The sequence below is a fragment of the Coenobita brevimanus genome, chromosome 54 (genome assembly GCF_032717465.1).
Source record: "Coenobita brevimanus isolate Jiangsu-jjx chromosome 54, ASM3271746v2, whole genome shotgun sequence".
NCBI lineage: Eukaryota > Metazoa > Arthropoda > Malacostraca > Decapoda > Coenobitidae > Coenobita > Coenobita brevimanus.
In genome coordinates, this window is record NC_137007.1 from 5,633,657 (window position 1) to 5,657,167 (window position 23,511).

The 23,511-nt window shown below is 41.5% G+C and overlaps 1 protein-coding gene across 6 annotated transcripts in view; it reads right to left on the reverse strand.

Annotated features, from left to right (window-relative positions):
* The window catches only part of LOC145401012 (membrane-associated guanylate kinase, WW and PDZ domain-containing protein 1-like), a 554,078-nt gene that overhangs the window by 56,087 nt on the left and 474,480 nt on the right, over window positions 1–23,511 (reverse strand). For 4 of the 6 annotated variants that reach the window (XM_080273379.1, XM_080273377.1, XM_080273378.1 and 1 more), the window contains 4 exons: window positions 20,269–20,388; window positions 11,844–12,011; window positions 5,961–5,995; window positions 2,949–3,041 (listed from right to left, as the gene is read on the reverse strand). In XM_080273379.1, the coding sequence (XP_080129505.1) occupies window positions 2,949–3,041; window positions 5,961–5,995; window positions 11,844–12,011; window positions 20,269–20,388 (416 nt within the window). The remainder of the gene's footprint in view (window positions 1–2,948; window positions 3,042–5,960; window positions 5,996–11,843; window positions 12,012–20,268; window positions 20,389–23,511) is intronic. The other 2 variants (XM_080273382.1, XM_080273381.1) reach the window with 1 other exon arrangement.

Below are 23,511 nucleotides of genomic sequence, written 5' to 3' on the forward strand. Positions count from 1 at the left end.
TGCTCTTGTTATTTCCATTCATCAGTTTTTCTGAATAATCCTTTCAACTGCCCAAGCTTACTTCTCTTTCGTTAGTTAGCATTACTGTACTTATTTTCAGTTCTTCCATATTCCTACATTCATCCTTGAATTTTTTGCAGTTCTTTCACAAAATGTCTCCTATTTTCAATGCAACATACATTTCCAAAGAGGTTAAAAAATATATATATATGTACAATATTTCACATGCTATAGATTCACAGCTCTGCCACTTGATTACTACTACATATAAGAAAAACTGCCAAAAACTATTCTTAAACAGAATTAGTTAAGACAAATACTAGGTAAGTACACTACAAGCCAAGTAATAGCGAGGGTAAGAAATTAAATGCAAAGCCAATGAAAATATATAGCAGGCTGCACACTATCAGAAAGTTCTTAAAATTTATAAAACCCAACAAAGCAGATATACACCCCAAAGTTACAAAGCAACGAAGCCAAAACATTCAAGCCAATGCAGTCACTTCCTATCAGACTTTTGGAGCACATGAGGAGCTTCACACCCCCTCCCTGCAACTGTCACACTGAGCAGCCATGCTAACAGGAAATATTTCCATAATCTTACTGACTTGGGATCCAGTGAGATACAGCAACATACCATGATGTTTTACATTACAGTATACTGATGCTTTGATAAGAAATGTCCTTAAATAATATTCACTTCAACACCAAAGCCTTATCGTACTGTACATATATACGAAGTGGGGAGACTCGTTTCAGCAAGAGCATGATTTGTTAGAAAAGATCCCAGGTCTAATCCCCGAACTCGAGCAGGAGATACAAGGCTCTTACAACACAAGTGCTTGACTGTGGGGTTGCCACTTCCATAATGTCAACAACAGGAGGGATTCACATCCTTCTCAGCTTCCTTCTTGAGACACAAGGTTATTGGGGTAGTATTTTATCCCCTATTTCCATTTTGTAATGTTCCTATAACACTGACCAAAGAATCTGATTATGATTAGAGTGCCAAAGAAATCTTATATGACATACTAACACTGGTATTATAAATATTCTTATTTTAAAATTGTCCAAAGAAATATTCTTATTTTAAAACTCTCAAAAGATATTAACAATTTCTTTTCTTTGGATGGCAAATTGCATTTCTGCAGAACTGTTCTTTGGATGCAATTCATACATCCAAGAATTGTGGAGAAAAAAAAATGTACATGCAAATTCCTGTACCACGAAAGGGAAGGTGTTTAATATATTTGTAAAGCTTGAGCTTATACATAAACTTGAATACTGTACAAGGAATTACAAGTACAGTAAGACTTTCTATAAAAATAATACACAAATAGAAAGTAATGATTAGAAAATTAAGTGTACTTCCTTGAAACTTAATACCTGAAGACAGGAGTGTTCAGAACTTGTCTGAACTTAAAATATTCAGTAATTCTGTACGTATATTGGAACTTCGCAACCAACAGTATCTGGACGTACTTCAAACATGTTGTACTTGTTGCCTCACCAGGTGTTCGTAAACTGAACTTAATACACTGATCAAATGGGATTCCCTTCATTTCTACCCAACATGAAAATCAAGGGGGAACTCTAGCCTCAAGCTGCTACTGCTGGGCAATTACAGAGTCACAACTTTGACTACATAGCTTGAATTTCTCCCACTAAAAATAACTCCTGAATATAGTAATAACACCTGCCTGGCAAGGACAGAGTTTTATCATGCAATGCTCCGGCCAACATTTCTGAAATCCATGGGAAAAGTGTCACTCTCCCTTTGCAGGTGGTTTGAAGCTGCCAGCTAAAACACTATATACTGTACCCATTCCTTCTTTAGGTTTTCATGTTGGGCACTGATGAATTAATACACTGACAACTTTCTTACCAACAAATATAAGGCATCATTTTAAACATTATGTGAACTACAATACTTTCATGGAATAAAATGCATGGTTGTTGACTTAATGATATATCAGATGTCTACAGTTTGATTTTAACTTCACACATCAGAAATACTGGACAGAGATCAACATTCACAGTGGGAAATATGAAGGATCCTACAGCTGTGCAAAACTACCCGAAAGGTGACAGCGTTATCATGAAAGTCAAACAGACCCAACATTGGAAAATACCTCAAGGCAAGGAGAACTGATGTCAGTGTGTGAAACAGTCAAGATTCTGAGGTATATCCCACTACAACCAAACCTAACTAGAGATACAATGAGGTCGAGGGAACCATGTGGATTGATGGGTGGGAATTAGGGCTCACTGAACTGAAGGAGTACAGTATACCTGTAAATACATCCATGGCAGAAAAGTGTGGTAGAAAAAGGAAAAGGTAAAAAATAAAACTGTTTACCAAATACAGATGTGAGGAATAACCGATGAGTAGTGAGTGGAGTTGAAGGTGTGTTCAAGCAACTGTGAATGCTGGAGGCTGCTTATCCAGTGAGAGGTACCAGGTGACATTTTTTCCAAACTGTTCTTCAAATACAGTATAACAAACCTTATGCCAACGATCAAATTACAGACAAGTGTTGGGTGCAAGACAAGTATAGTGGGAGGTAAATAAAGTGATTGGATGGGTAAACTATGTGAAACAGGAGTCACCAGACAGAAGTGAGAAAGCTGCTTAACTCATTCAGTCCAAGGATGTCATTTTTATGAACATCATCAAACAATTTTGTTCAGCTGAAGGTCCTCCAAGTTGAAGGTGTTAGAAACAACTTCCATTAATCCCTCCAATCCACGGAAATTTTTTTTAAATCCTGCTGTTATCAGGTACTTTATTCAGGCTAAGAGAAACCTCTCAAGCTGAAGGAGTTAAGAAAGGTAAAGGGAGCAGATGGTGAAAGGTAAGTGAGTACTGGAAGTAAATGGGGATATTAAAGCTTCCTGGTTCCCGGGGGGGAAGGGAGGGAGGGAGTGGGGAGGGAAACTGGACCCACCTGGCCGGAGGGGGGGACTCGGGCCGGAGTAACAGAGGCCAGGGGGGCCGAAACTGGTGTGGCCTGGGCCAGTATCATGGACCCCTGTGAGCTCTGTGAGGAGAGAACCAGTCAGTTGGTCACACCCGTCAGTCAACAGTCCATCACTTTTATACAGTCAGTCCATTGTACCAACCACCAACCATGCTCATTTAGTTTCATCAGATTCTCCTCATTCAGTTAAAGTTCTGCCTAATTTTTTTTTTCCCCAAAAAGTCTGTCAAGTCGCTTTTGTACTCAGGTCATTACTCTGATAAAAGCAAGCTTTCTAGTAAAAACATTCTGGTGAGAGTATTTTAGTCAGTCTAAACAATATTACTAGTTGAACCTTCCATTCCATCCATACTTCTGTATCTTGGTGCTTTTATTAGTTATACCAGGATACCACTGCATCCCTAAAATCTTGTTCACTTATTTTCCAATGAAACTTGAATCTCCTTCCCTAAGCTGTGGCAACACATGGATTCTTGTGAACAATATTCCTGGCCATCAATATAGTAGGCAACCTACCATGCAATGAAATTCTTCCAAAGGTGGTCACATATGTTTTATCGTTCCCAGGCAGCTCTATCAAGAAAAAACAAGTGAATGCTGCCAGGACAGTGTGTGAGAGATGGACGACCATCATCATCTTACCAACTGAGTCAGGTTGACACAAGAGTGACTGTACATATTGTATATTATCACACAGACTGTCATCTATATAGGCAGTATCACAAGGATTTAGCATGCAGAGGTGGGGTATGATGACAGTGCCTTGTCTCCTCCTTGTCAGTACAAATCTCCGTCACAGCAAAGAAAGACTGTTCCCTGTCAGACTATTCTCATTCACTAACATAAAATTATCTGACAATAATGCTTCAGTAGGTTACAAATACAATGCTTATTTTCTTGTTTCCTTAGTGCATGTAAGTGAATGGTATTCACAAACACACGCATGCACGCACGCACACACACACATTTGGTAGTACTGTACTGTGGCAACAGGAGATGTAATCTGAGGTCCATCTAGACATTAACCCAATTGACTGCAGGGAGTTACACTGCAGCCCAGCAGCCTCCTTCTGGGAGGTGTGGGGGGAGGTGAAGAATGTTTTTGCATCTGGCAAGGTTCTCTACTACATGCATAGCATCATCACAGGAAAGCATCCCTCTCAAGTGCCACAAATATTTAGTGTAATGCAGCAACACAGATCCACTGAGCTTGCCAACATTTGTGAGGGGTAAGAATAATCACCTCTCTATGTGCTAATTTTTTTTTTTTTTTTTTTTTTTTACCCTACACTCCCATGCAAATATTGACAATAATCCGTTTTATTCTGCCTACCTACACATAGTTAACTTAGGACGGACTTTTGAACTGGGGGAATTAGATACAGCCTTCATCAAATCCTTTAGAAAAAAACTTTCCCAAAGTTGAATACAACGGTCTGGAGGCAGCAGGAATAAAATGAAAAAACTTTTTCAAGGTGAAAGGGCTAATACCACTTGAGTTAGCCTCTACCACAGAGAATATATCATGGATGGATAACTGACTTTTTACAAGAAAACAGCAGTCATCAGTTCTCTGAGTGACAGTGCAATACAGTACTCCTTTTCATCCACAGGCTAAAGACAGTTCAGTGAAAGTTCTATGCATGTTTATATATTCATATAAATCAATGGATATTGTCCTATCAAATGTAATCAAATTAAAATGATGCTTTAGTATTTCGTAGGGAGTTATTGGGTTTGTCAGTGATACACCTGATTTTTTCTATGTGCTGGAAGTTAAACAAAGCACCAAAATCTATGTCCCAAAAGCTGCTGCAAACTCTTGATGAAAATAATCTCAGATGTGCAGTGAGACTTGCCTCTGTGTACCTGTGGCTGCATTTCCAGCCTAAAAGTATTCATTATGTTATTAACTACTAAGCCACATTCCTCTTATGGTTACACAGTATCTCCTAAGGATGACAGCAGCCCAACACCTTCAGGACTGTACAGTTGATCAAAAAAGTATCTGCACACTTAGCATGAAACAAACAGCAACATGGATGATTTTTCTCCCACACTGGGAAACCTGCTTTCATAAGGATGTCATGTATACCTTCCTAGTTATATTTACCCACAGGCACTGATGTTATATATATACAAATTATAAAACATACTTATCTTCTTGGGACTTTACAAGCTATGTTAATAATTTTATATATCAATGTAACCTTCCTGTGTGATAATTTTTTAACTGAATATAAGAGGGATGCCTTCATGTAGTGGCATTATTATAATCAAGTGGTGCAGCTGCCTCGCTATACAACCATCCTTCAACTCCTTCCCTATTCCCTGAAAGGAGATGGTGGACTGTAGGAGATCAGCTTCAGCCTACAGTCCAGTGGGTTCATATTCAGATAAGTCTGGATCTAAAACAACTCTTGTAATGTAAAAATCTGTGTTTACTAATGCACATATAAAAGTCATAATCATTCATGAATTTTGTAAGTGCCCTTATGAATACACCTCTGATCATATTATAAGGTATTACTATACAGACATACTGTGCTGTACCCCATACTGCAATGCACAAATCTGCCTGAGCATTTATGAAGGTCACTCCAACGTGGTCTTGGTTACATCAGTTAAGTCACTAATGTCAGGGTAAATGTAGTCCCAAATAGTCCAGGTACTCTGTAATTTTTTAGTCGTCACAGACAGTACAGTCTTGGTGGTTAATATTAAAAGGGTCTGTTGAACTCCACTGACCAGATAATGCAAGAAATTGTTTACGGCACTTATTAGACATGCACAGAAAGTAGAAAAATTCCACTCAACGATTGTTATTCAATACTTCAAACTCAAACTGCCAATAAGAAAGTCAGAGTTGATGAAATGCAAAATACTCGGGCAATGTTAGTTTCTGAGATGAATAAACCAATACACCAGCACAGCAATGCACTCTGAGGCCATGCAAGAAACAGTAGATGCAATACTCACCCGCTGAGAGTTGGAGGTGGAGCTGGAGGTATCATCTGGAAAATAAAGAAGCTTGAAGGAGGTAAATAGAAAGTCCCTCCTCAGTTTCATGTCTACATGCAGACTTAAAGCTGCAGGCAATATCTAAATATACAAATTTTGTCTACAGTATAGTCAAACCAGAATACGATGAGCTCTGGGGTGGAGAGGGGGATTAAGTACAGCACTGCCACATCTTTACCAAAACAAAACGACCCGGTATCTGTTTTCTATAATATTTTGAATGGGATAACTCCGCCAAAAATATGCTACTGTACTTTTGTTACGTTTAGTCTTTTTGGTTCCATTAAGGCTATTATAGTATAAAAATACAAGCTATGGCGAGTGGTAGGCGAGTGGCCGTGACTGACCCCAACACGTGGGTCACCGGAAACGTGGCAGCGTGGTCTAAACAACGTTGTCACAAGTTGTAGAGAGTCAGTGTTTATATTCTTATAAAGAAAATAAATTGTTACTATGAATTTTTTTTTTTATATATTATATATGGATTATTTCAAGCTAATACAAAGTTGTTAATATCTTAACATTCGACAATGTACAGCTGAAGGTTTAAATGTTTGGCATATGCACTTTTCTTACCTGCCTCACCTCAGAGCTCATCATATTCTGGTTTGACTATAGTATTTTCTGAGCTACCTAAATTCCACTGTTCCTAGAAACGCATCCATCCAGTTAAATATAGATGCACACAATGCTGTCATATTGTTTGAAACATGAAGCCTGCTTGGAAATGTGGAACTTGGGGACTGTACCTAAGAAAATACAGTAACATGATGCCGAAGATGACAAAACAAAATAAGTTTCAAAGCATGTCTGAGGACAGTAAATCACCCAGAGGGATGAGAGTAGGTTCATGGAATGTGGGAAGTTTGAGGGGAAGAGCGGGAGAAGTCGTTGAGGCATTCAGTAGGAGGTGGGTGGATGTGGCGTGTTTGCAGGAAGTCCGGTACAGGGGTGGATCTGCCAGAAAGATTGTTGGGAAGGACTGTTGCTATAAGTTGTTTTGGCAGGAGGAGACAGACAGATATGGAGGTGTTAGTGTGATGGTTGCGGAGAAATGGGTGGAATATGTTATGAATGTTTTGAGAGTAAGCGATAGGATATTGGTAGTGAAAATTCTGTTGGGTAGAAAGATAGCTGCGATTATATTGGCATATGCTCCACAGGCAGGATTGGATGAAGCAGAGAAAGACAGATTTTGGGATGATTTAATACGTGTAGTGGGTGGTATGCGGGATGATGAGATAGTGATTTTGGGAGGGGACTTAAATGGTCATGTAGGTGAAGCAGCACAAGGTTATGAAGGAGTGCATGGGGGTTTTGTGCGTATGGTCTAAGGAATGTAGAAGGGGAAAGAATACTCGAGTTTGGGGAGGCAACGGACATGATTGTGTGCAACACATATTTTAGGAAAAAAGATAGTAGGTTAATTATGTATGAGTCTGGGGGAAATAGCAGTCAGATAGATTATTTTCTGGTTAAGAGGGCTGATAGGAGGTTAGTGAGGGGTGTTAAAGTTATAGGAAGTGAGGAGTGTGTGCAGCAGCACAAACTATTGATTTGTGATATGGTGCTTAAAGAACAAGTGATGAAAAAGAGGACTTATGTACCTAGGAGGAAAATATGGAAGCTGAAAAACCAAGTAGTAAGGGATGCCTTCTATAGCGAGTTGAGGAGAGAGATGGCTGAACAGGGAGCTGTAGACAGAGGCGTTAATGAACAGTACAGAGCCCTCAAGAACAATTTCTTGAGAGTTACTGATGTAACATGTGGTTGGACAAGAGGACCACCAAGACATAAAGTAACTTGGTGGTTGGATGAGGGTGTAGAAGCTGCAGTTAAGGAGAAAAGAAGGCTTTTCCGGGAATGGAAGAAGGGTGGTAGCAAAGAGGAATATTTGGCTGCCAAGCGTAGGGCTAGAAGAGAGGTATACAGGGCAAAGTCTGAGTCACAGAGACTATTACTTGATAACCTAAATCATGGGGAAAGGAAAAATATATTTAGGGTGGCAGGTCAAGTGAAAAGGGATAATCGGGATATTATAGGTGAGCAGTGTGTGAAGAATGATGACGGAAGGGTAGTGGTGAACAGTGAGGATATTAAAGATGCATGGAGAGAGCATTATAACTGGTTGTTGAATGAGGAGTTTGACTGGGACAGGGAAGGTTTGGAGCCAGCAGATCCAGTGTCTGGCCCTTGGCCTTTGATTGATACTGCTACTGTGAGTGAGGCAATAGGCAGGATGAGGGTGGGGAAGGCAGCAGGTGTGTCTGGGTTGACTGCTGAAATGTTGAAGGCCTCAGGCGATATAGGGGTGAGTTTAGTCACTGACCTGATTAACAGGATTATTTATGAGTGTGTTGTCCCAGATGATTGGCTGAAGAGTGTAATTGTAAATGTGTATAAAGGGAAGGGTGATGCCCTGAAAAGAGGAAATTATAGAGGTATAAAGCTTTTAGATCAGATAATGAAGGTAAGGGAGAGAGTTTTATAAGGTATGATTAAAGAAAGAGTGAATAGTGATGAGATGCAGTTTGGGTTTATGCCAGGTAGGGGGACCACTGAAGCTATATTCATTGTTCGACAGCTTCAGGAAATATATACTGGTAGGAGAAGGGATCTTTATTTTGTTTTTGTTGAATTGGAAAAGGCCTTTGACAGAGTCCCTAGAGAGGTGGTGAAGTGGGCAATGAGAAAGCTTGGCTTGGAGGAGTAGCTGGTTAGGGTGGTTATGGCTATGTATGTGGGTGCTTACACCCAGGTAAGAGTGAATGGAGATTTGAGTGATGAGTTTTCCGTGAATGATGGTGTGCATCAGGGGTCAGTCTTGGGTCCCATGTTATTTATCATGGTACATGAAGCTCTTTCACGTGACTTTAGAAACGGACTCCCATGGGAGTTGTTGTATGCTGATGATTTGGTGTTGATTGCAGAGAAAGAAAGGGAGGTGGAGGAAAGGTTTAGGAAATGGAGAGATGGTATGGGGCACAAGGGTTTAAGGGTAAATGCAGATAAAACAAAAGTGATGATATCTAGTGTTGGTGGTGGTACTGTCAAAGACGAGGAAGAGTGGCCACGTGCAGTTTGCCACAAGGGCGTGGGAAGTAATTCCATCTTGTGCGGTGTGTGTTATAAGTGGGTGCATAAGAGATGTAGTGGTATCAGAGGTAGACTGCGAGATAATGCTGATTTTATGTGGACGGCGTGTCGGGGTGAGCAGGTGGAGATTGTCAGCCGTGAAAGGATTGAATTTGCTGGTGAATCTCTTGAGTGTGTGGAAGAATTTTGTTATTTGGGAGACATGTTGTGTGCTGGAGGTGAGGCTAGAGCTAGCTCTGTGGCTAGGGTGAGAAGTGGTTGGAAGAAGTTCAGGGAGCTCTTGCCTCTCCTGACATTGAGAGGACTCTCCCTACGTGCTAAGGGGTCTTTGTAGGCAGCGTGTTAGGAGTGTAATGCTGTATGGTAGTGAGACCTGGGCAGTGAAGGAGGGAGATATTCGCCGGCTCAGACGTACAGAAATGGCAATGATTAGGTGGATATGCAGTGCATCCCTGTGTCCAAGGCCTGGAAGGGCTGGGTTTACGATGGAAGAGTTGAGAGGTAGGATGGGACTGGAGTGTATTGGTGTTGTGATGAGGAGGGGTAGATTGAGATGGTTTGGACATGTGGAGAGGATGGGGGATGATAATTGAGTGAGGAAGGTGAGAAGTGTTAATATTGGGGGTGGGGTTATGAGGGGTAGACCGAGAAAGACATGGGACGAGGTCATTAAGTGTGACCTCAGGGTTAAGGGACTGAACAGGGAGGCTGCAATGGATCATGCGACGTGAAGAATCGCCATTAGGTGACCAAGGCCGACACATGCAAGCATGTTGGAGCCTTTAAAAACGAAACGAAAACGAAACTAAACGAATGATGAAAACAAGAAAACTGAGAAAGAAAAACTACTGAAAACAAGATTAAAGCTATAATGCAGACTTTAAACAACTGTGAGAGCATCAGGGATAATATAAAAACCAAGAACATAAAATATTACACAGCAGTCATAATGAAGATAATACTAAAAAAATATATACCGGTGTGTGTGTGTGTGTGTGTGTATATATATATATATATATATATATATATATAAACTAATATTATGACAAAAATCAGTATCATAACAAACAACCCAAGGTTTGCCTTTGTTGTGTCATCCAGGCACACCATGGGAAATACTGCATTAACCCTTTCAATATGATGATGCATTATGATTTATTTTGTTGTCTCCTTTATTCAAACTGGTACATAATGTGATGGGTAGGAAGAATATATGGGTAATAAACTGAGGGGAAAGGGGAGGGTCAGTTTCTTTAGGTCTTGACCAAATTGAATAATTTACTTAGGATTTACTACTCCATATCTGTTGACTTTATATCTGCATCATCTGCCTGCGACTGGTTACCGAAGTATATATCAATTTACTGTACTTATTCCATTCATCCTGCTTATGACCACAGCTGATTTGAGATAACTTCTCTTTCCTGTAACCTGGAAAGATTCCCAGTACTCACTAACCAAATTTAACTTCCACACATCAGCAGCAGCTTACTTTCATGAATGGTTCTTTTCACCTTCAAACTAACCATCTTACTATTCAAAGTACTGTAATACCAATTTCTTCATTTACTCTTTGCCACTGAACTCTCTCTTTAACACTGTACTTCATTTTACCAGGTTTATCCCAAACTACTACTCACTTCTCAAGCACCTCACCTATCAGTGCTATGCACATAGTATCTTAACTTTTAAAGCAATTATTTTCATCTACCCTTAAATATTCAGGACTTCAACAGCCTAACCTCATGTCCCTTCACTCTCAAAGAGGCAATATGTGATTAGCTGTTGTTTGTTTTATTTATACCCTCACATTTAGTTTTTTATTCATCATTCGTTCATTCATCATCCAATCCTACGTTGCCCCATGAGCAGCATTGGAGCCCGGGGCTAGGCAAGTTGGTCCTGACATTTAAGAGCGCCGTAATTACCCACTAAACCACCAGGCGCCAAAATTTGGTTAATTGGTTACCACCCAGCGTAGTAAATGGTTTCCTGGTGAACAGGAAACCATTTGGCTTGTCACTCAGCCAAATGGTTTCCTGGTGTACAGGTAACCATATAACCAAATCTTGGCGCCTGGTGGTTTAGTGGGTAATTACGGCACTCTAGACTGTGTCTGTGAAGGTTTATATCCAAGGGGTGGTTGGGGTTTACTGCTTACATTATGCCACTCAGGAATGAGTGAGGCTGGTCACTCTCATCTTAAATGTCAGGACCAACTTGCCTAGCCCCAGGCTCCAATGCTCCTCATGTGGCAATGTAGGATTGGATGATGAATGATGAATAAAAAACGAAATTTAAGATTATAAATAAAACAAACAACAGCTAACTGAAAGTGAAGGGACATCAGGTTAGGCTGATGAAGTCCTGAACATTTAAAGGTAGATGAAAACCCTATGCCCCTGGGGACATTAATGTATGTGGTTGGTAAGCCAAAAGCTGCCTGTTGGAGATTTAAACCTGCAATAAAGGCACAGACTGTCGCTCTGACTGGTGCTTTAAACCACTACACCATCACGTAATTATGAAAACTAAAATTTAAATTAAAACAAGCAAAACATACCAAAGGTAAGTAATTGGAACAATATTCTACATCCAACAAAGACCACTGACAAACTTTTTTTTTTTTTTTTTTTTTTTTTTTTTATTAAGCAATGCAGTTCTCTTAGTCTGCAGCCAGCAAAGACGAGAAAACCTAAACCAGACCTGCACATAACATTTCATTAGGAAAAGTAAGTCACGAACCCCTAGGCGGCCCAATGGTGAGGGTAACTGTGTAGCCAGACTCCTTGATCAGGTTGACAATGTGACCATGGTGGAGGGTTTTTATGTCCACCCCATTTACTGCCAGGATGCGATCACCTACGTTGAGCTTCCCACATCTCTCGGCTGGGCTACCCTCAATAATTCGGCCTGGGGAGTAAATGGTCATTATTTACTAATTCCATTTTCAAAGAACAGCTAAGTATGATGGGAAAGGAAACAAGACTTAAGAGTTAGATTTTATTCCTGACATTTTGTCACTCAGCATCTTTAACCCGTGGGCTGTGACAAACTTTACCTCACATGCAGGTGTCTCGGAAAGCTGCGACATACTTCTTATGAGCAAGATTTTCAACAATGTACCACAAAGGTTCTAGATGGATCAGCACAACAGAAAATTTATGGGGTATTAGGGTGATAGGTAGCTCTCATTCTCAACCTCTATCTTGAATCCAGGTGCTAAGTAGCATCAACAACAATGTCCGAAAAGTAAACAATTCGTAACGCATTTCCCGCAATATTATCACCCCTGGAAAGGCAATTTGGGTCAAAATTGTTTAGAATAACAAAATCTAATGCAAGGTCAATAGGAGGTAATGGAACAGATGTAGTGGGGTAAATAAGGGGTGTAAAAGTAGCGCTCTGAGCTCTAATTAGAGCGTGGGGAGCGAGCTGGCAACCCACCTGGCAAGAGGGGAATCTGGCGACAGCGTGCCTCTCCTGTTGCACCAATACACATTACTCTCTCTTTCTCTATCTCTCTGGAAGCATTAGGAGGAAGCTGGTAACTCATTCTCACTGCTTTTCTCCTTCCCTCCTCGATGTCTCTCTCCACCCTCCCCTCACACACCAACCTTCCTCACAGCAGATACCACTAGGCGACTGGCCGAGTGATATCCACAGCTACATAAATACAGTGAGTCCTCGAAATTAGAAAACCCAAAGTATGAATTTTCAATGGTACGAAATCGATTAATATAGGACAAATTCCACAGTACGAAAATATGTCTCGATGATGCGAAAATCGATACTCAGTGTGATAGGAAATGCAGAGATAGCCCAATTATCCAGACTATATGATGTGAAGAAGTGCCTGAATAGTATGAAATCACAATTAATCTGGCAGAAACAAAACACAAGTACTGTTAGATTGATTTATTTACCGGTAAATGTACAATGAAAGACACAACTATCTTCCCATGTCAGTCTGAAGAAAATTTACACCAGGCAAAATACAATGAAAACCCTGTTTCTACTAGTGCGTGTTTCAAATGGTTCAATTTTTCCACGCTATATTCATCAGAGTTTGGGAAAATACTTGTGTATTTCATTGAACACTTCAACCAGCAGAAAGACCTTACCAATTCAATTCATAATCCTCCAGCTTGTTTCTGTAATTTTCTGACAACTTGTTTGGCAAATTACTTTTTCTTGATGAAAAATTTCCTCCCCATTATTATCGTCACTTTCCCCTACGATCGTTTCCAGCGCAGTGGAGGAAACTCAACATGCTCAAAGGTGGATATCGTTTCCCAATTTCCCAACTGGAGGTTAGGTTAGGTTAAAATTATTAGGTACAGATAAGCTCGGTTAGGCCAGGTTTAGTTAAACACTTAGGGAAGAACAGTCCTTTCTGCCATTACATTAACAAAATAAACAAGAGTTGTCACACCAGAACAGCTAAAAATGACAGGGAAACAGATTTAATAAGAAACGTTTACTGTATTTACCAACGCAGAAATAATCTTAAAAATATAACAGACTATCAGGAAGAACCAATTTGGTAAGGTGATTTTACTGCTTAAAGTAAAACGTATGTTTAATCCCCTCAATGGCTGTGGGTTCAGATATTTGTGTGCTCCCGTGGTCGGCCTTTGGACCATTTTTTCAAAGTATTAAAATCAATTTCTTTTTCTTACATATGTGAAAAGACTCGTCTGGCACACCTGGCTTTTTTTTTATTTTTTCCCCTACACCCATCCTGTGATTTGCTATGATTTGTGTAAGAATTAATAAAATTAGGATCCGTGTTACATCAGCATGTATACATTGGCCGAAAACATCTGGGACGAAGTGAACTGCGAACGCCAGACTGCTTGAGGTGGTAGGTAGAGTAGGGTCGTGTAAACACACCAGTGACCCTCAGTCCCTTCCCATAATTGCTCGCAGTTTTTTATAGCTCACCCTAACTCAACGTCACTGACACCAGTACAGTAAGACGTTGTTCAGGGCCAACAGCTATGAAAGCGATAATGGAATACATTATTGTTTGTATCAGTCTTCTCTCTTTCACACATATACCTAAGGACAAACAAAAGAATGAACAGTAAATGTACACTAACTCTAAAGAGCAGAAATAACTGTGCTCAGTCAGTCCGAAATATATTGGGAAGAGTGATACCAAACGAAGAATGTGGAACTGAATGCTAACCTACGAGAACATGAGGGACGAAAAAGTAATTTTTTTCTGATTAGCAAACATTTTTGTTCTTAAAATTGTAAAATCCATAATCTTTCGTGTAAGCATACAGCCTAAAGACCTTACCAATTCAGTTCATATTCCTCTAGTTTGTCTTCTATATTTTTCTGACTATTTTGAGGGTGGTAAATTATGTTCTCTTGCTGAAAGAAGCTTACTCAACAGTAGGGAGCATGCAACATAGGCATGTAAACATCGGCGAATACATCTGGAGTGAAGAGAATGCCTGACTAATGGGATGGTAGAGTAGGGTCACGTACACACACCAGTGACCTTCGTTCCCTTCCCGTAATTGTTCACAGTTTTTTATAATGCCCTAACTCAGCGTCACTGACACTGAAACAGTGAAGTGTTGTTCAAGGCCGGCAGCTATGAAGGGGTTAATGGAATACTGTATGAAAAATTCAATATGGGCGCGGTGCATAGTGCCGCACTTGCTTGCTGAGAGAAAACGAACTAACCCCTCTCTGGTAAACAAATTTTCGCGCGCTTCTCAGTTGAGTCCATATCCCTCCTCTCCTCACAGTCTCGTTGTATGAGAGGATATTTTCGCACCCTTCACCTTTTCGTATTGTTTCACCATGCCTCCCAAGCACCCTGCATCATCTCCAGCATTGGGGGAGCGCACTGCAAAGAAGCAGCAGCATCGTACTCTAATTCTGGAAAGGAAATTGGAAATCATAAGACCCCATGAGGAGGGGCAGGGAGTCTCGGAGATTGCGCGTGTTTTAGGCCTTGTTGTTTCCACCACTGGGACTGTGACAAAGATAAAGGAGATGTACAAGAATATGGCCACCTCCTCCTCTACAACTGTATACAGGTATTGCTTACTTCTTAACCCGTCACGTCCCGAGCCTTTCCGCACCTATGACATCCCCCAGTCCCGAGCCTTTTTGGAAAATTTTTTTTTCTTCTAAAACTTCCGCTTAGGTCGAGAAACGATGGAAAATCATGAAGAAAGTGGTCCCTGCGGTCTGTAAGTGGTCTGTACAGGTGCGGTTTCCCCCCGCAGGTATCGTATTCTGTAATGGGCTGGATATGCGTTTACGTTTTCTATGGTAAGGAATAATGGGAGAAACAACACACAACACCTCTACATTTATTGATTTTGAACTAATAAACAATAACAGTAACAATATAATGGATTTCAGACACATATATAGGAAAAATAAGCATTGTACCATCGCACGAGCATAGCGAGTTAGGTCCGAGTCGTAACATGCTATATGCTAAGTTTCTGGTATGAGTCAACCTATCATTTTTTCTACTTGTATACTTCTGTTTCAATGACAATTTACCAATTACAACGGTTTGCAAGTGTTTTCAGATGTTTTCATTCATTATGATGACATGCAGCATAAGTTTAGTGCACATCAGCTTAGTAAGCGCACTCGCTATGACTCGTGTTTCAACATACCAAATTGTTTTATCACTTTCCAATTATTTTCCCATTTACATAGAACCTTTCCTCCACCACTGTAAAGGTTTTCAATTATTTTCATTCATTACGAGGGCATTTAGCGATATGCTAGCGCCTATTCACGTAGCAACCACGATCTCAAACACTCGTATTTCATCATCTACTTTATTTATTCACTCCAATTATATTTTCCCACTTACATTACACACGTTTACACCCCTAGAATGCACTGTACATACTTACTGCCATTATATATTCAAGTGAGCGTGAGAATATCGCCTGAAAATACCCTCGCAAGGAATGTTTCGTCATACATAATACTCACACACTTATATACTAATTCACTCACACACTTATATACTAATTATTCACTTTATCACTTGCTGACTTTTATTTTGACTAATACGTGCCTTATTCATTCGACTAAGCGTCAGGAAATCTTATCTTTATAGACACGCTATGAATATTTGACTTAGAATATACATCATCATATACAATAATTTGAACTTATATTATACCCGTAAGAATGTCACATAATAATAAATACTGTATATAATAACGGGCCGTATTTATTGCACTGAGCGACAGAATATCGCATCAAACAACCCTCTCTACGTAAGTTTCAACTTAGGGCAGATTTATATACTTACACCCAATGTTTTCACTTATGTTCTACCCGTAGGCACTTTATACTAATATTTGGAGATCCACATGACTGATATTTTCACAGAGCGTCTGTCAGTCGCATTTACCTCATAATTTCAGCGTCCTTTCGCATTCACACCATGCTAAAATTGCAGGAACGTGTGATATTCACTAAAACATGGGTGAATACACAGACCCACGTCACACTGCAGGCACTCATAGCGGGTGTCCTTCCTCTGTGTCGTGAGTCTCACCTGGGAATTACTGCACACGTGACACCTGCGCTGGGGCCTAGGTCTGTTGGGCTGGGGAGGGATAGGAGTGGGGAAATGGCGGCCGGATATTCTCTGGGGAGTCTGGGTAATAGGGGCAGTGCGGGGGCGCTGTTGGGGCCTTTCAACAGCATACTTAGCAAAGATTTCTCATGTGAGCTCCCTCACAAACCCTTCAAATGTTTCCTGAACTCCTGTGGTCATGGCGTGAAGGTGGTGGCAATTCAGAGCAGTGATATCTAGTAAGTGAAAGAACAGTTTCTTATACCACTTCATCGTGGTCCTGGCACACTCTGCCGTCGATATCATGGAGTCAGACTGGTCCACGAGGCGCATGTTTATATTGTAATCCATTACACACTCAGGTTTCCAAACACGACGCCTGCTCTCGCTATGGTAATCAACAGAATCAGTACGGTGCATCAAGGGGCAGTGAACCGTGGACAAGAGGCTTACTTCTCTGTTGTGGTTCCACATTGTTGCAAGGATGTTGTTGGCTTTGAAGAAGACAACCTCACTCCTTGCAAGTTTCCGCCCAACCTTGACCATGTGACGCCGGTTCACCTTTACAGTTCCACAGACTCCCGTTTCATGTGTGTGAAGATAATGAGCGAGAAGAGGGCTAGTGTACCAGTTGTCGAGGTAGAGAACGTGACCACGATGAAGGTAGTCTTGTATCATCGTCTTTACCACTGCTCCCAAAAGTCCTATACTTCGATCTTCTATTATGTCTGTCTGTGCACCGGTGTACAAGACTATGTGTTGCACGTATCCAGTCCTACAGTCACACATAACAAAGATCTTGAACCCAAAACGGTGCCTTTTGCTGGGTATATACTGTCTGAATGAAATATTGCCTCTCCACAACACGAGACTCTCGTCTATGACGAGATCTCTATAGGGATAGAATGAGGATCGAAAGGTTTGCCTGAGGTGATCAAAGACCAACCGAATTCGCCTCATTTTGTCAGTGTTGTTTGCATTTGCAGGGTCATGAGCATCATAAAAATGGAGGCGACTTAGAATTTGTTGAAACCGATTACGGCTCATCACTTGACCAAATATGGGGGTAAACATAACAGGGTCCCTAGTCCAGTAAGCAGGAATTCTATTTTTTCTTATTATACCCATCAAAAGGACAAGGGCAAAAAATAAGAACATTTCTGGAATGGAGACAGGGTAATCATAGATCATAGAATGCCTACTCCTTGTTCCCAATCTTTCACTTTCTAGGCGCTGGGCGCTTGCAAACAGGTTTGTTTGAAAAACGATCTGATCTACGAATGCCTCACTGAAAAACAGGTGGAAAAAATCCAACCTGGTTGAATTACAGTGAATACCTGGTGCAATGCAGCCAGATTGCCCTTGCTCAGTGAAGGGGTGAATGAGGGGAGAAAAATCACTCCCATCCTCCCAATCCCACGACACAAATCCCTCGTCCCCATCACCGCCTTCGTCTGGGTGGGGAGGAGATCCTGGTTGGGAAGGTTGGGGAGGAGTACGGAGGGCTTCCCCACTGTCACTCCTCTTCCCTCTGCCTTTACCCTTTCCCTTTCCCTTACCCTTATGGCCTTGAAGAACATTAGGGGGCTGTGGGGATGAAATTGTTGAATACTGGGGAGCAGAAGACGTGCTGGGGAGTGGTTCCTCCCCACCTTCCCCCTCCATTACCACACCACGTGCTCTCTCACGCAACCTTGCTCGACCACATGTTAGGGGATATTGGGGAGCATAAGACGTGCTTTGGAGTGGTTCCTCCCCACCTTCCCCCTCCCTCACAACCCCACATGATAATGAACGCACCCGCACTGGCCCACGTGATCCACTCTGCCGCCTCACACTACGTAGGGAGAGCAATGACTCATTCACGTCACTCTCACTTTCCCTAATCCCAGGACTTTCCATTTCACTCCCCACTCCCTCCACTTCACTTCCTAGCTCCCCAAACAGAATGCTAGGCCCATACCTGCTCATACGACGTGGTGTGCGCTCTGGGCCACGATGTGTAATCACCTCCCGTCCATCCCACGTGGCAGCACGTCCCACGGCTCCGTCCTCGTCCTCGTCCTCGTCTTCGACCTCGAATTCTGCTTCCAAGGCACGCTGGGGATAGGGATATGATATACCACGTGCCTTCTTTGCCTCCTGCCCCTCTCTAGCAGCACGGTAAGTCACGTCCTGCCGTTTCCTGGGTGACGGAACTTCCTCGTCACTACTGGTGGTTTCTTCCTCCTCTGGCTGCACATAATCCTTGTCCATCTCCTCGTCATCCAGTGGGGAATCACTGTCGCCGGTAAACGTGTCCAGGGCGACTTGAATCTCGCTCTCTGAGAGACCTCTCTTAGCCATGTCTGAGCAGGACCGTGGCTACCAGGTGAGTGGACGAGTGGCGGGCTAGCGCGGGTCGCCGAGTGTCCCCGCCTGGTGGCAGGTAGGGGAAGGTCAGGCGAGGGTACGTACCGCAAATCAAGCGCGAAATTTGAAAATTGTCAAAATTATGCACATTGCAATTGCACGACTTACTGGTACGTCGCCGGGACTGGCAAATGCAAATCGTTGCAACGTACCCATACGTCGTCGGGACGGGGCGGGTTAATAGGGGGGAGGTGAAGTTTAGGTGGGGGTCCGAGGGGGTTAGGGGACGCATCCCCCATTTATATGTATACACGTATTTCAATGGGGAAAATCGTTCTGATATACAAAATTTCGAATTACAAAAGGTTTTTTTGGTCCCTATCCCTTTCGTATTATCAAGGACTCACTGTACTATGCTTATCACACTGGGAACAATGGTGTCTCATCTCACTGCTATAATTACATCCAACTTAGGTGCTGTAGTATTGTGAGAAAATAACTATCCACACGCACGCATAAGTCTCCAAGCATTACAATGGTGGGAACATCTGGCCTCCATCGATTGATCGATTTCTGGGGTTGATGGCTTTATTGCTAATGCTATGTGAATACTAAGCTCACCACATCATTAACAATAATATACCAACTCACTGATATGAGTACATCCAGCTAAGGTACTATATTTATGGTGGATGAAAAAAATTCAGAATGATAAATATGCCCTATCAGCCCCCAACCTCATACCTGCCCTTTTCCTCAAAGCATAGTTTTCATGTTCCTGCCAGAAATGCAATTTCTGACAATTATTTCTCCAAAACTACGCCAATTAAAAAAAATAATAATAAAACATCCGTTGGTAGCTGAGCACAGCAATTTCCCAGCTACTGATATACTGTACATTTCACGGAAATCTGTAACAGTGACCTTAACTGCCAGATTGCCACACCACAGGGGATGTTTGCAAGACCCCTCACCACAGCCCCTGAGTTAAAGGAATGAGATGACTTTGGTGACAAAAACTCATGAATAAAAGCCAACTCTTCTTAAATTTTGTCTCCTGTGTTACCAGGCATCTCTCTGTCTATAATGAATATTATTCATATGGATGATAGTAATGTCACATGAGAACCACAGTGGTTTTGAACCCAAAGTTCAATTCAAGTACACTGTAAGGGACACAGTCTTTTACATGGTTATTACATGACTGTTTTGCAACAGTAAATTGTGAACACTGACCTATAGTAGAGCCAGACTTTGTGACTGATGAGATGATCACAAATCCAAAGCCTTCGTTTTCTCTTCTGGTAACAGTTACATCATAGGGAAACTGCATCTCCATCGATCGGTTATGTAAATCTGTAATTAATTATTATATATGGGTTATTCTGGTACAAAGTGTTTATTATATTCCTTAGAAAATTATTTGTGGTAGGTGGTGGTCACCATCATCCAATCACTTGATGTAGTGCATCACCTTTATCATTCTTTTTCTGTGTCTGGCCTCCTCTCTTCCTATTTCTCCCATCTTTCCTGCCATTTTCTGTTAGTCTTCTTTCCTTTTCAGGTGGCTTTACATTGAGTGACAAGCCAAATGGTCTCCTGTAAGGCTGGAAACCATTTACAGTGCAACTCTGGATGGCAACCATACAACCAACCCATATGTGTTCCCTACATGTCAGCAAGTCGGTTAGGGGAGGGTTAGTGCCCCTCCCCATGAAACAACCACATGGTAACTCTAAGTCAAACAGCCACCCCTTACGGGATCATGGCATCTGCCTATAAATCGATAGATAGAAAATTATCCTTATCAAATAAAGGCCTTCAAAGCTATAATTCTTGTACAAGCCTGAAGATGAGAGTGTTCTGCTATCCTTTTTGTTAAAAAATGGACTCTCTCATTAATATTTTCTTTGTTCTGTTCCAACTCTCTTCTTCAGTACCTATAATAACAGTTTTCTCCTTCCAACACTACCCTCAGTCTCATTTTCAGACTTTCTGTGGCATCCTATTTATGTGCATTCTTTGCTTACTTCCATACCATCATATACTCATATATTTATCTTTATCCTTGCAAATTAATATCTGACTCCTACAGCACTTCTTCCAGTCAAAAATACTCATATACCTGTATTTCAAAGTTACTAACAATAACCATCCTGTTCATGTATGCAGCTTTGAAAAATCACATTTTTATAACATGTACTCTAGACAGTTCTCTACTACTCTCTGTCCAGGTTTCACTCCCTCATGAATGCTGGCAGTACCTTTACCAGCAACACACTTTCACATTTGGTCTTCTTCACCTCAGTTCAGTATTAGCGATTGTATCCTTGGGAATACCGCCAAGGTATTCACATTTCTTCTCCTCTGAAGTAATTTTTTTAATTCACACTCTGTCTGCCATATTTACACAATTCCAGAATTATACAGATTTTAGGCTGCCTTTGAGTTTAGTACCTTACAAGTATTCTTACTAAGACACAACACCCTGAGAAGCCAGTAAATATAAAACTTATGAGTCTTCTCAAGCACTTCTCTTTGTATTGCACAGTTCATTTAGCTTCCCTTTTAATTACCATTAAAATATTTTACTTTAGTAGAAAGATTCTAGTCAAATAGCTGTAAGTTGTAAGTAAATTCAAGTGCATGAGGAGTGGCTTTAAGTCTGTAATGAGTATTACACAGTACTGTATTATTACTGGTTATTTTCATCCACTCACTCCATGTTGGGATCCCTTATGGTCTTTACACTGAATGGCAAGCCAAATGGTTTCCTGTACCCAGGATACCACTTACTACACTGGGTGGTAACCATATAACTGGGGTTTTTGGCAGGGTTAAGTGTCCCCCAGATTCCCCTATCTAAAATCACTTAATCATGCCAAATGTTTTGCAGAGCCTTGGTGGGCCCAATACCTGCCCAGGGACCCAACCAAATGGGCAGATTCATATGGCCATTTGGAATGTGAGAGGTGTGCATGAGGGGAGCAGGAGGGTGGAAGTGGTGAATGTGTTCAAGAGTGTGAGATATGCCATGATGGCAATGTGTGAAACAAAAAGACGAATGCGTGTGAAGTGGAGGAGAGGGAGGGTGTGAAATCTGTAAGATCAGGCATGAATGGGCAAGGAAGATGCAAGGAAGAGTTGCTTTGTTGATGAATGAGGTGTGGCAGAGTGGAATGAAAGATTACAAATGTGTCGGCTCGAGATGTATGTATGTCATGTTCTGAGAAGGTGAAAGTGGCTGTGATTGTAGTATATGCACCATGTGATGACAGGAAGTGAGAAAGAGAAAGACAGGTTCTGGGATGACCTGGATGAAGCAGTGGGAGAAATGCCCAGGAGGTATAGTGATCATAATGGGCAATATGAATGGAAGAGTAGGCACTGGTCCTGAGGATGACATAATGGGTTGTAATGGGGTACCAGGAGAAAATTATAACGGGAAGCAGCTGAAGGATACGTGTCAGGAAAGAGGTTGTGCACTTGTAACTCTAATTTCAAACATAAAGATGCAAATAAATATGCATGGTATAGAGCGAATGTGGATCATGCTGAAAAGAGCCTGATTGATTACATGCTCACAGAGAGGTCGATGCTGGGAATGGTTTCTGATATGAGGGCTGTAAGAGGACGATATGGAGGTCCGTCAGATCATACGATTGTGGTATGCAAGATCAAGCTGAGAGGAGTGAGGTGGACCAGCAGCGAGAGGAGCAGTCAGGGAGAAAGACTTAAGTCGAGAAACTAAGGATCAAAGAAATGGCAGATGAATACAGGACCAAAGTAGGGGGAGAGTTAGAATCAGTGAACTGGAATGAAATGGATCTGGACAGCCTATGGAATGCATACAGGGACTGCTTAGTTAGGAATGCTAATCCGGCGTGTGGTGTGGCAAGAGTAACAACAAAGAAGAAAGGTATGGCATGGTGGGATGAGGAGGTTAAGAGAGCAGTGGAGGAAAAGAGGAAGAAGTTGCTAGAGTGGGCACAGGGGGGGGTTCAACTGAAATAAGAACTGAATATACTGAGAGCAAAAAGCACATACAGAGACTAGTGATGAGGAAAAAGAATGAGGTAAATGATCTAGGAAAAAAAGTGAATCAAATTACTCTGAAAAAAGGAAGTTGTTCTGGAAAGAGGTGCTGAAATGTAGAAGTGACCGCAGAAAGAATATGTGAGTGTGAGGGATGTGAGTGGTAGAGTTTTAACACATAGGGATGAAGTAAGGACCAAATGGAAAGAATATTTTGAAAGCCTGATGAATGGGAAGAGAGAAAGCAGGGTGGCTGTAAACATGACTGGTTTGGGGGGTGTGCAGAGAAGGAATGCAGTGCCAGGAAACGTGACACTCATGCAGGTGATGAATGCTGTGATGCAGCTGAAAAATGGGAAAGCAGCTGAGGTTGATGAGGTGTATGCAGAAATGATTAAGACCAGTGGAGAATGCGGAATGAAGTGCTTGTTGGAGATGAGTAAA